Source organism: Chaetodon trifascialis, chromosome 19, assembly GCF_039877785.1.
Source record: "Chaetodon trifascialis isolate fChaTrf1 chromosome 19, fChaTrf1.hap1, whole genome shotgun sequence".
Lineage (NCBI taxonomy): Eukaryota > Metazoa > Chordata > Actinopteri > Chaetodontiformes > Chaetodontidae > Chaetodon > Chaetodon trifascialis.
This window is the reverse complement of record NC_092074.1, coordinates 4152066-4164196: the sequence shown is the minus strand read 5'-3', so window position 1 is coordinate 4164196 and position 12131 is coordinate 4152066. Positions and strand designations below refer to the sequence as shown.

Below are 12131 nucleotides of genomic sequence, written 5' to 3'. Positions count from 1 at the left end.
AAAATGTTTGGAAATGCAAGGACAAGGGCTGCATACAAATCAGTGTCAATGGCAAAACTGTCCATATATAAACTACTGTGTCATGAGATTATGGCAGTGGTCTGTGCATGCATCCTTGATGGTTAGTAAATAGGAAGCAGGTCTTAAGGGGAGCTCGATCTGACTGGCCTAAATTGACCACACTGTAAGCATGTTTAATGTAATGCACTAACTTTCTTGGCCACACTCCTGGCCTGGGCTATGAGCTCTCTGATCCTCATGATGTTGGTGGTCACATTGACAGGCTTCTTCTCCTCCACAACCTTCAGCTTGTCCAGCAGTTTAGGAACGAGCACATCTAGGTTCTCCACTACAAGTTACATTGAATGAAAGGAAACAAGAATTTAAACAGGATAATACAAACAAGACATTCAGGAAAGTGAGCAATCTCATGAATGGTACTACAAAAAGGCAGATTTTCCACTGAGGATATTTAAAATATCTATGTGTTACAGCAGTTATGATACCTGCTTCACCAGCAGACAAGACAGCCTGTTCATAAGCATCTGTAGAGTATTCATTGTTCCTCATGTTGTTGGCCCACTCCTCCACTTTGTTGGCGATGGGCATGACGGTTTGAAGAACATCTGCTGAGCGGTTGAGAGTCTCCTCAGCCACTTTCAGGGTGAACTCCAGTCGCTGTGGTGTTCTGTCTGTAATGGATGCAAAAGACAAGAAAGGAAAATGTGATATATCAGGGTCTGGAGCATTTAGGTAATGGTGAAAAATGTGCTGCTATTTTTTTCAAATGGTCAAATCATCTAAATAAGTGAATAGAAGTACATTTGTGTTACTCAGTCTAAAACATCACATACATCCAGAAACAGTGTTCCTGTTACTTTGGACAATCCACAAAACTGACTATGAACAGGAACTATTTCTTTCAGCAACCACTTCCAGCGCCGTACGAGTGGCAGCTCTTTACAGCAGCTCACTAGACTTTAAGGACAGAGCAGACTCTATCTGCTCAGGAGGCTGAGGTCTTTTGGGGTGCGGGGGGCACTCCTGAAGACCTTCTATGACTCTGTTGTGGCCTCTGCCTTGTTCTATGGTGTAGTCTGCTGGGGGAGCAGCATCACAGCAGCTGACAGGAAGAGGCTGGACAAACTCATCAGGAAGGCCAGCTCTGTCCTGGGATGCCCTCTGGAACAGGTGGAGGAGGTGGGGGAAAGGAGGATGACAGCCAAGCTGTCCTCCATGACAGTCAATGACTCCCACCCACTCCAACACACACTCACTGCACTGAGGAGCTCCATCAGTGACAGGATGCTACATCCAAAGTGTGTGAAGGAGCGGTATCGCAGGTCTTTCCTTCCTGCAGCCGTCAGACTTTACAATAGAAACTGCTCCAAGTAGGAGGTACAATAATCTGCATGACATTCTGTGCAATAACTGAACTGAACAATTTTTTTGGAAAACAATCTGTGCAATAACCTGGGCAATAATCTGTGCAATATTTCAGTACATAAAAGCCTGTAATCTGTGCAATATTTTTTTCTGTAAACTGTGCAATATTTTAGGTTTGTAAATACTATTCCCGGTGCACCCTTTTGTATATACTTTGTGTTAACTGCATGCACTTTGTCTTTTAATATTCTATTCTGTCATTGATGCTGCTGTGAAATTCGGAATTTCCCCTCGAGGGACGAATAAAGGAATATTGAATTGAATTTCTTTGGTAGAAAGTAGTTGACGGAACGCTTTCATTCAAATTCAAAGGAACTCGCCCTATTGCCAAAACTACTAGTAATAAATTAGCATATCTTAAAAATGGGAAAATGATAAAACATTGGTCCGTCTCTGGTTTTGCAAGCAAAACATCACACTGCTACTGTAAAATAACTGAGCAATGCCTTACCTTTGTGAATTCCACTGATTCCCTCCACTATTTCTGCAAGTTTATTGGTGTTTTTGTCCATGGTCTCTTTGGTTTCCTCGATGTATTTCATCTTGTCAAGCACCTCGGTTTCTACCTCTGTCACAGAGACATAGAGTAACTGTCAAAGGGACATCTGATGACATATTTACAGTGAAAACCTTTCATATGTCAGATGATATGTGACAACCCCATACCAATTTGTTCTGAATGTAACGAAACAGACTCCTTGAAAACACTGTCGCTCTGCGTCACCAGGTACCCAAGCTGCACGTTGATGCCAGTGATGGCCTAAAACACAGAGCACATAGCAAAGCTACAGAATGATGATGGGAGTCTCAATGGATGCATGCTGTGTGTTTCTGTGGTGTAACATACATCTTCAGCTCTCTGGGATAAGTTGGCGGTGGTGAGTGAGGTGATATTGGCATCGTCGATGTATTTCACTATGTTGTTATAGACGTTGGCAGCACTTATGGCTCTCTGCACAAAGCCATTGGCATCACTGTCTCTCAGATCCCTGGAGGACACAGGATGATAGATGTTACAGTCCAATTTGAGTGTTATATTACACATAATACCATCAAGAAATTCTAGTGCTCATGGAAATCCTGTTGAACTAAAGCTGCACTAATCAATATTTTTATTTTAGCAAAGAATCAAATGACTCGGTGTACTGTGAAAAGGGTGGATTGCAGTCATGAACCCACAGAGAATTATCCCCCAACTCCTCAGGTCTCCTCAGCTGTATATGACAATTTAGCATCTTGTAGCTAATTCTTTTGGTTTTTGGGCCACAGCTTTACAGTTCAGTTTGGTTCCACTATTCTCATCAACCTTGTTGAAGTAGTATCAGCCAGCTGCTCCCTGTTAAAAAAGTTCTGATAACCCCAATGTACAGTAACTGTTCAGCACCAAACAACAGATGTACAATGTTAGCAACTAATGAAGCAAATGAAGAGTGAAAATTCAAAATACATTGGCAAGAAACGGACTCTGAAAGTATGCTAATGTCGCTCCAGTTCTGCTAGATGTGTTAATTGGTTTGTTATTACTAACATGATGGCGATAACAGCCTAAGAAGGAGATGATATGACAGGTTGTTTTCAGCTTAAGTGGTCCACAAAAGCAGAGCTCTAAGATTCCTTTAATTTTTATTTTTATTTTTGTTATCTGTCAAAATGATTTAATTGTTATGTAGGATTAAATAAAAAATATATATATAGTGGTAGCAAAACTAGCACTAGCAAATTGTGGCTAATGAGGAGCATATAAACAACATTCTAACTTTGTGCTGTTGCGTCTAAAACTTTTTTTTGCAGACAGCATTTTGACAAAAAGCCCAGGCGTAAATAATAAAATTAATGATGGCTGAATTCCTTCAGTTTCCAGATGTTGTGCATGCTGGCTCATGGCGCTGTCATAGCTTACTGGGACACTTGAAAGGGACAGAGCCATCATGAATGTTATTATTAACACCTGTGCTTTTCCTACGATGACAAGTCAAATGTTTTCTGTGAAAAAGAAACTTTTAAAAGTCACTCTAGTCAAAAGCCACAACTTAATATACCACAACTATTGTTAAAGAATAAGGCTCTCATGAAATCAACAAAACCAACAATGAATGCAAACAAGTAGCCTGATATATTTTATTACTGTAACAAAGAGCTCCAAAAGCTATTAAAAACACATTGATTATTCATCGAACACTCTGTTCTTTATTTTGAATTAATTCCATACACTGCATTAATAAAAATACTCACTCGTGCACCAAATGTGTATTAATCTGTATCTGAAAATAGTCCCCATAAATGCACTATAAACAGCACTCCTGTTTAAGTAAAATTTGTTGTTTGATTTAGAATGTTAAAAATTAAACTGGATGGTATATTTCATATAGAAAGGTTTATGTTTTTAGTAAGACCTAGTGGGGTGGGGGCTCAGTGCATTGTTGGTTTTGCTCTTTTCTTTTTTTCTTTCTTTTCTTATTTGTACGGATGGGTTTAATACAAAACAGTGACTCACTCCTCCAGTTCGTTGGCCTGTTTCTCCAGCTCCTCAGCATGCTCGTCGGCCCTCTGCACCAGGTCTCTGTCAGCCAGAGAGAGACGCTCAGTCTTGTCCTTCAGCCTTTGGCTGGCGCCATCAATTGCTGCATGGTACTCGGTAACATTCTGTATGCAAAAGTGTATGTGTGCAAACACACAGATACATAAATATTTCATTTACGATTTGCCAGGACATTCCACTGCTTTACATTTATGTCCTATTCTAGGAATCTTTGTACCTGGTGATTACTTTAAGTCCATAATAGAAGAAAAGACACACACACACACACGCACACACGCATGCACGTAGGCACGCAGGCACGCACGCCAGCACGCACACACACACACACAGACACACACACACACACACGCACACACACACGCGCGCACACACACACACACACACACACACACGCACACACACACAAGCTAACATTGTTTTGTCAGGATGATTGTAATTCCCCCCAGAGTAACTCAATAAAGAACTACTGGACAAAAAAGGGAGAGCTGTTTGAGAACACGCCTTATTCAATCTCGAGCAATCCACAAATTGCTTCCAAATCAAATCGGCCAGCTTTAGAATCTGACACAGCCTGCATCTCAGGAATCCATTTCATGAATAAATTCAATGCAGGCTCTGAGATATTGCAGCTCCATATCAAAGTCTATTAGATTAGGATACATACTCCCTCATTCAGTGAGCCATAAAGAGAACCTTAGCATCACTGGCAGCAGGGACTCCATTCTCACCCTTGACCCCAGCTATGAATCATCATGGGTCATTACAGTCATGTAGGCCTCACCTGCACTATGGCATCCACCTCAGCCACAGTCCTCTCTGTTTCAGAGATGAAGCCTCTGGCTATATCCAGTGTTTCGTTGACAGCAGCGTGGTCCTCTGCCAGTCTCTGCTGCCTCGCCTGAGGGCCAAAGGAAAAAAACATGATAAGTTAGCCACAATTCAAGCTTCAGAACTTATTCCAATACTACTGTATCATTTTTCTGTCTTTATTAGATATGATGCAGTAGAAATAGATATGAAATGAGAAGGTGGATCTCCAGATGGACTTGAACAGGATGACACTGCAATTACATATTTAGTGTCTTAAACCTAAGGAGCCATGGCCACCACACACCATGAAACACATTTCAGCAAATGCAATTCTTCACTTTCTTGCCAGGAATTAGATGAGCAGATTGATACCACTCATGTTTGAATGTTACATTTGGAGTTAAAGCCAGGAAGCGATTAGCTTATCTTAGCATGAATACTGGAAATAATGGGAAACAGCTAGCCTGGCTTTGAAACTGAACACCTTCCATCACCTATAAAGCTCACTAAGAAACATATTATACCTCATTTGTACACATAGTAGCTACAGTATAAAGGGAGGTACACACTGGAAGCATTTTTTCGTGAACAACAGCTTCTCCATCATAGCCACCTCATTGTGACAACAACACTCTGAACTCACTTCAGTCATTTGTTGCTATAGCACAAACTCCCTGTAAAACCACTGACTGTTGTCTTCTCGTGCTTCCAGTCTTTGTGCTAAGCTAAACTAAGCTAGCTAAACAAATCACCCACTGGCTCCAACTTTGTATTCAACACAAGGACATGAGACTTATAGTTAAAGCGAACACTCATTTTTTCCGTCTAGATTCAAATTTAAAGTTTAGTCTCTATTTTACTTTTTATGTTTAACTGTGGGACACAGTTTTAGCTTGTTTTAAGTTTTTTCACACCATGCTGGTGTTCACAGATGAAATATTATGATAATGGGGCGTCCAGGTGGGAGAGTGGTTAACATACATACACATGGATGCAGTATCCCCGGTTTGATAATTTGACTGCATGACTGGGTATGGCACAATGATGAGATCATTTGATTGGCTGTGGTCACCCAGCACTGTGCACACTGTGGTGGCAGCCAGTGTCGACCAGTCTGTGCTGAAGCTAGGAAGAGCCCCAGATTAGGAGAGGCTCCATGTTTGGTTAGTACACCATTCATGGCATTGACTTACAGCAGAGACCCTGACCATGGAGATCCCCACTCCTGATAACACATGCGCACGCAAATACACAAACACAGACACACACAGAACTCAGCAGCAGCTGTTCTGCTGGACAGCAGACCCATAATGTCAACCAAGGCATGACGACGAGGGCTGAATCACAACTTCCTGGATCCAAATTCCAACCACACATGATTTTACACAGCTGTAAATCAACAAATCCAGAGGAAATGACATTAAGAAACAGCATATAAACTCAAGGACTGTAAAGCCCGTAACAGTGTTTTTGCATGTGTTGACTCATTTATTACAAATCATGTGTATTTACATTAATGCCAAACATTTTTCTTGGCATATGTTTAGATATTTACATGTTTCAAAGTTATTTCTACATTTCACTACAGAATGAACATGAACTTACAGAGGTTTAAAACTTGCCTCAAATGCTGCAAGTAATCCAGCACAGAGCGTATCATGTCTCAGCTGCCTCGCAGCTGTTATTACAATGTATCCCTGGTTACATTATGATAAATATACATAGCAAATCCTCCTGCCCAGAGGTGGATATATGCAGTATATCTGCGAATACGCACCACTATATCTTTACGATCACTCTATCATACATACTGAATAATTTCTGAGCAGTCTAAATCTTGTATGGATAGTAAGAAATTTGTGTGTTGGCGGCAGAATGTATCATGGGACAATAAAGTCAGGTTTTCTGTTTGTAGACTCAATATGATGATGGGAAAAATTTACATTGCTGCATTGCTCCCAAGCCCTCTGTCCCCCATCCCGTGTGATCCTCCTCCGAATACAACAGTCCAAAGCTCCCACAGTTGGTTTCTGTAGACTTCTCTGACATGACTGACAAAGAACAACCAGATTTCTCTCTCACAGCCTTTTGCAACTGTGCAGTGCATGCTAAAAATAGGCTGTTGTGTGTTTTCGGGGCAGGTACCTCCGTGTGATGGAACAAATCTCAACATTGATTGAGGAGATAAAGCAGACCACACCTAGAGGAGGAACTCCATGCCAGAACACTCCTTCACAGAGGGGAGGACGGCGCTTTAACAGGACTAATGCATCCATTCTGACAGATACAGATATGCCGCAGGAGAGATGAGAGAGGGGAGTGGCACTGGGGGGGTCATGGGAAATCACCTGATTCCTCTGGAATTTGAGGATGTTGGCTTTGTTCCTGTTGTCTGTCTCCTGAACAGTGCTGGCAGCATTCTGGAGAAAGCCCTGAGCGTCAGACAGCTTGGTGGAAAAGCGGGACACGACCTCCCTGACGGGTGGGAGGCGGCCGTCTGTGATGATCAACTTCTTCTCCAACTGACGGATACGCCTCAGCACTGCAAACACAATCAGAAACATGAGCCATTACTTTACAGAATCATCGTCAGTGTGATATTTGAGTGAGTCAGGACTTGCTACTGGAGACATTCAGCCCAAAATGGCTATTTCCGTTACTCTGTTGCTGAGTAAAAATCAAATATGTGTGTATGTGTGTTTGGTACTGTTGGACTGGTGATGCAACGTGTATCTAATTATGTGCTGTGTCCGTGTGTGTGTGTGTCCAAATGAAATTGTGTTTTTGTAACACAACAATGCTTTTTTCTTTATTGTTTAAGAGAATAAAAGTTCTATCAGCACATTCTTGTAAAACAGCGTTTGTTTTCATAAAAATCGAATGAAACATGAATCTAATGAGTCTGATGATCCCCTGACCTTTAATCTAGTGCCACAAGCAGGTTGCTATATTTGGTTCAGAGTGAAACGTGCCAACAAGTACTGGATGCCATGACATCAGATTCACATATCCTTGTTCCGCTCAGGATGAAGTGTAACAATGTATTACTAATTATCTGCTGACTTTCACCATTATTTGTCCAATACGTTACCAGGACCTCTCCTGTGCATTTTTTTGAGTGCAAATTAGCAAATGCTAGCATGCTAACATGATAAGATGGTGACCATGGTAAATATTACCTGCTAAATGTCAGCATAGATCCACGTGAATGGACACAAATGTTCTTTATTTATCATGACACTCTGCTCGACTTTCAAACTGATAAAGAGGAACAAAGGACACAGAGTGAGCTGGGACGTGGTCACAGGACTTTCACACAAGACACTCCGGTTGAATTCCAGTGTCCAGTGGGGGCAGACATTTCAGCAGTATCAGGTTGCTATTTCTCTCTATCATTCACATGGCTGACTGGACAAACGGACCTTTTCCAGAGCTGTTTCTGCTCTTTCCTTCTTGCATTCAAACCTGAAAAACACTACAGCTGTTTTAGAAATTTGTTGTGGCTTTCAAATGAATTCAACTGAATTCAGACACAGCAAAACACATCCTTGCTCATATTCGTATCCTCAGGGGTTTTGCTGCTACAGTCTAAAAAATCTACTTTGCCTGGGTATCAGGAGCTTGGGGTGGATAATGTTTAATGTTAGCAAATGCTAGCTAAAATTATTGTTGTACAATACAGTTTACTGACTTTATGACAATTCTCTACTGAACTTCTGTAATGCTACAGTCACTTTATCCTGTAACTGTCCTTTATCAGCCATTGTTCAGAAAAATGTACACGTGTTCACTTTAACCATTAGCTGAAGGTCACCAATCGATTTTCCTCACATGCTCACAGTTTTCTGTAAACATGTAAGCCTTGATGATCGTTATGTTTCTAATCATCATTCTCCACTTTAATGGTACACAAGCACAAATTCACAATTGCTGTGCCCACATGCATCCACATTATATGCAAGTTATGCGCTTTTTTCTAGAGACTCCCATTGTCAAGACCCCTTTTAGCCAGTTGACATGAACAACCCCCCCCCCCAGAACCAGAAATAGAGCTGCCGGTTGCTGCTAAAAATGAGATGAATCATTTGGATACTGTTTCATGAGGACTCTGTCTTGCCATACTGAAAGTATGTGCAGCATGTGCATGTTTTGTGAATTGCTGTGTATGTCCTCACAGTCATGGGCTTCAGTCGACTCGTCAGTGGCGATGGGCTCTCGTGGAGACAGATCCAGTGTCCTCATCCAGTTCACCATTCCCTGGGCCACCTCAGTGTTCTGTCTGACCACCTCTGGATCCACATCCTGATGAACACTGTACAGCTCCCAGTCATGGATCATCTCTGTGCACGTGCAATTACACACATATATCAGTTAGCAACCACAATACATGTCAACCAGACTGCAGATACTGTATATTTAAAATGACTGTACAGTATGCAGCCTGCAAAACTCCCAAAAGCTAGTCAGTAATGTTCATTATTGCATTATTATTGCAGAGCTGTTTGGTACCTTCAATGCGCACATTGAGATCCGTGAGGTTTGTGCTGAGCTGCTCAGCCAGGGTGAAGGTCTCCAGCGTGTCGTTGTCTAACTCGTTCCCCAGAGTCTTCACCACACTCTCCTGGAAAACCACAGCAAAAATGAATCAATGATACATCAATCAGTGACTGAAGTCACTGGCCTCAAAAGACCAGGCTGGAACTCTCTGGTGTCTTGCACAAACATTAGAGAAAGAATTTTAACAACTAGAACATGTCAGGTCCAATTTTGTATGCTGTCTTATGTTGTTAAGACCCTGCAGTGGAAATAACGCACAGATTTGACTGACATACTGTATAGAAGCACATGAGTATGCAGTAAGGAAGCTAGAAACACTTTAGTGGAGTTGTGGGTGAAGAAGTTTTAATTTGATTTTTGGGATGTTAAGCAATGATGCATGCATGTATCTCTAGGGAAAAAAAAAACATTGGCTTCAACTTCTAAAGCCTTCCCTTCAATGGTTAATGTGCACAAAATAAATCATGATGGCTTTGCTGACCGACTCTCCCAGCTGTTTGATGTCCAACACTACAGCCTCTGTGGCCTCCTCCAGCTCCCCACTCTGGGCCTTCATCACAGAGGACTTGTTTCTCCAGCCTTGAAACTGAGTCTGAGATCAAAGGAAATTAATTCATTTATTATACCACATTATAATGAATTAGGAATGGTGGAAAGCTCAATGTACAGTAAGGAAGATGTAAAGAAAAAATTAAACATAAACCTTATTGTTAAACAGGACTAATCTGTGATGTTCACTGCATTTCAAGACCTATGGTGTATTGTAGCGCTGTGACTGACTTTTTCCACTGTATCATTTTGATACAATGATCCACTTTCACTTGTAAGTTGCTGTTGTTTTTTCTCATTTAGTGTTGTTCAGGTTGCGTTCAGAACTATTTTGCTGGAAAACTGCTGCATGGTGATTGGACACAAGGTGGATAAAAACAGTGAAACTGGACCAAACGATACATTTGTGGGTCATAAAACCAAAACAATGAGCTAAAAGAGGCTAAAAGTACCTGCAGTCGATGAGCAGTGTAGTTGTAGTATTTGAGCCTGTCGTTAGCAGCAGCCCCAGTGGAGATGTTCAACACTCCGACTTTCAGCTGGTCCAGTGTCTTATTCGAGAGCCGCAAGTCCCCAATCAGATGCCAAATGCACTCATCACAACCTAAAAGCAAATAAGTGATGACAGCATTACAGCTCAGCTGTGCTATAAATTTGAACAAAGTAGTGGTAGTGGAGTCTCTGCTACAGCTGTTAACTCCACTTACTGATGTTGCACAGGTTGACTGTTGCGGCCTCTGGCAGGCACTCTCCTGTATGCATATCACAGTGGCCACTCTCACAGTCACACTCTGTAAAAAAAAACAAAAAAAAAAAACAGAAGCAGCTGCAGTTCATCACAGTTTAAGACAGAAAGTTCTGGACATCCGTCTAAATCTTTGATCAGCTGGAAAGAGTCAGTGCAGTTAGCAAATATATATCAAGACCCCATAGATGGTGTTCTGGCTTTAGGCCTGCACATCTGTCTGGTGGCCTCTCTTGTGTGGGACTGATGGTTTTAGCAGCTGTGTGTGTGTATGGATTTGGCCTGCGTGGTGATGTCATTCAGCTCTCCACAGAGTCTCCGGCCACGGGGTCACAGCTCTCAGCAGATTCTTCTCTGACATCATGTACACCACTGTAGTGGTGGGTGTGGGAACTTGAGTACTCAGTGCAGACTTTTCTTCTGGGAAAGTTGTTATCTGCACCCCCAGACCATTTGTCTGGGGGAGACAACATTGGACATGCTAAATGATGGACAGATGACTTACTCTGGCAGCCAGATGGGCTGTAGTCCCAGTAGCCTGGGAGGCAGCGCTCGCAGTAACGACCTCCGGCCCCCGGGTGGCACGGACAGCTGTGGGTGAGAGGGTGGCAGGTGGTGCGGATGGAGGCTGGCCCACATTCACACCTCCGACAGCCCTGACAGCTGGAGAAACCCGAGTAGCCCTCCTAGGTTACATGAATGAAGAACACTGTTAGAGCCCAATATCTGGCTGTTCAAGTTCATTTTCAAGCTTGTTGTCATGAATCATTTAAAGGCTAATTCCCTATTTTGGCCATAATTTATATCACTTTATTTGGAGACAAAACTCAACTAAGCTGAAATGTTGGTATTAATAGAACAGAGATCAAATCTGAACCAGGATAGCCTGTAAACCTTGATGCACGTTTTTATAACAAACAGCAGATTTTACAGATCACCTTTGTTTTAAAATAATGCTTCTGAGGTGCCATTTCAACTGCTTTCTCCTCTTACACTTCAAATGAAGCATCAAGACTGTCTCAAGGGCTTTTTCTCAACTGACACTTCAACTGCTTTCATCCTTTGTTCTTCAATGGACAGTTCAACTACTTTCATACTCTTCAAATGAGAGTCCAGCTATTTTCAGCCGATGCACCTCAACTAACACTTCAATTGTCTTCCGCACTTTCACTTGAGCCGACACCTCAGCTCACTGCAGTGATTAACCTTTTACCAACATACCGTATCAGCACTTCAACTGACACCTCCTGTCACTCCTATCAATGCTACACATGAAATTCCTGAGTCTCCCAGCAGAAATACCAGCTGGACTGGGAAGTCAGGCAGTTCCCCTCACCTCACACTGGTCACAGAGTCGTCCAGTGACGCCTGGCTTGCAGTGGCACACTCCTGTTCTGTCGTCACATGAAGAGGTTCCGCAGCTATTGCACTCGCACTCTGTGACAGACATATGTGCATGCAATGATGAGAACATTACATGTCAAA

At 42.2% G+C, this 12131-nt stretch overlaps 1 protein-coding gene across 1 annotated transcript in view; it reads right to left on the bottom strand.

Moving 5' to 3' along the window:
• lama4 (laminin, alpha 4) overlaps positions 1–12131 on the bottom strand; it is a 33519-nt gene that overhangs the window by 11888 nt on the left and 9500 nt on the right. Inside the window, exons 6-20 of the mRNA XM_070987806.1 lie at positions 11983–12083; positions 11152–11332; positions 10609–10692; positions 10354–10505; positions 9834–9944; positions 9305–9416; positions 8971–9135; positions 7144–7337; positions 4767–4883; positions 3941–4089; positions 2294–2435; positions 2113–2206; positions 1898–2014; positions 507–692; positions 213–349 (exon numbers count right to left, since the gene is read on the bottom strand). Coding sequence (XP_070843907.1) covers positions 213–349; positions 507–692; positions 1898–2014; positions 2113–2206; positions 2294–2435; positions 3941–4089; positions 4767–4883; positions 7144–7337; positions 8971–9135; positions 9305–9416; positions 9834–9944; positions 10354–10505; positions 10609–10692; positions 11152–11332; positions 11983–12083 — 2042 coding nt within the window. The remainder of the gene's footprint in view (positions 1–212; positions 350–506; positions 693–1897; positions 2015–2112; positions 2207–2293; positions 2436–3940; positions 4090–4766; positions 4884–7143; positions 7338–8970; positions 9136–9304; positions 9417–9833; positions 9945–10353; positions 10506–10608; positions 10693–11151; positions 11333–11982; positions 12084–12131) is intronic.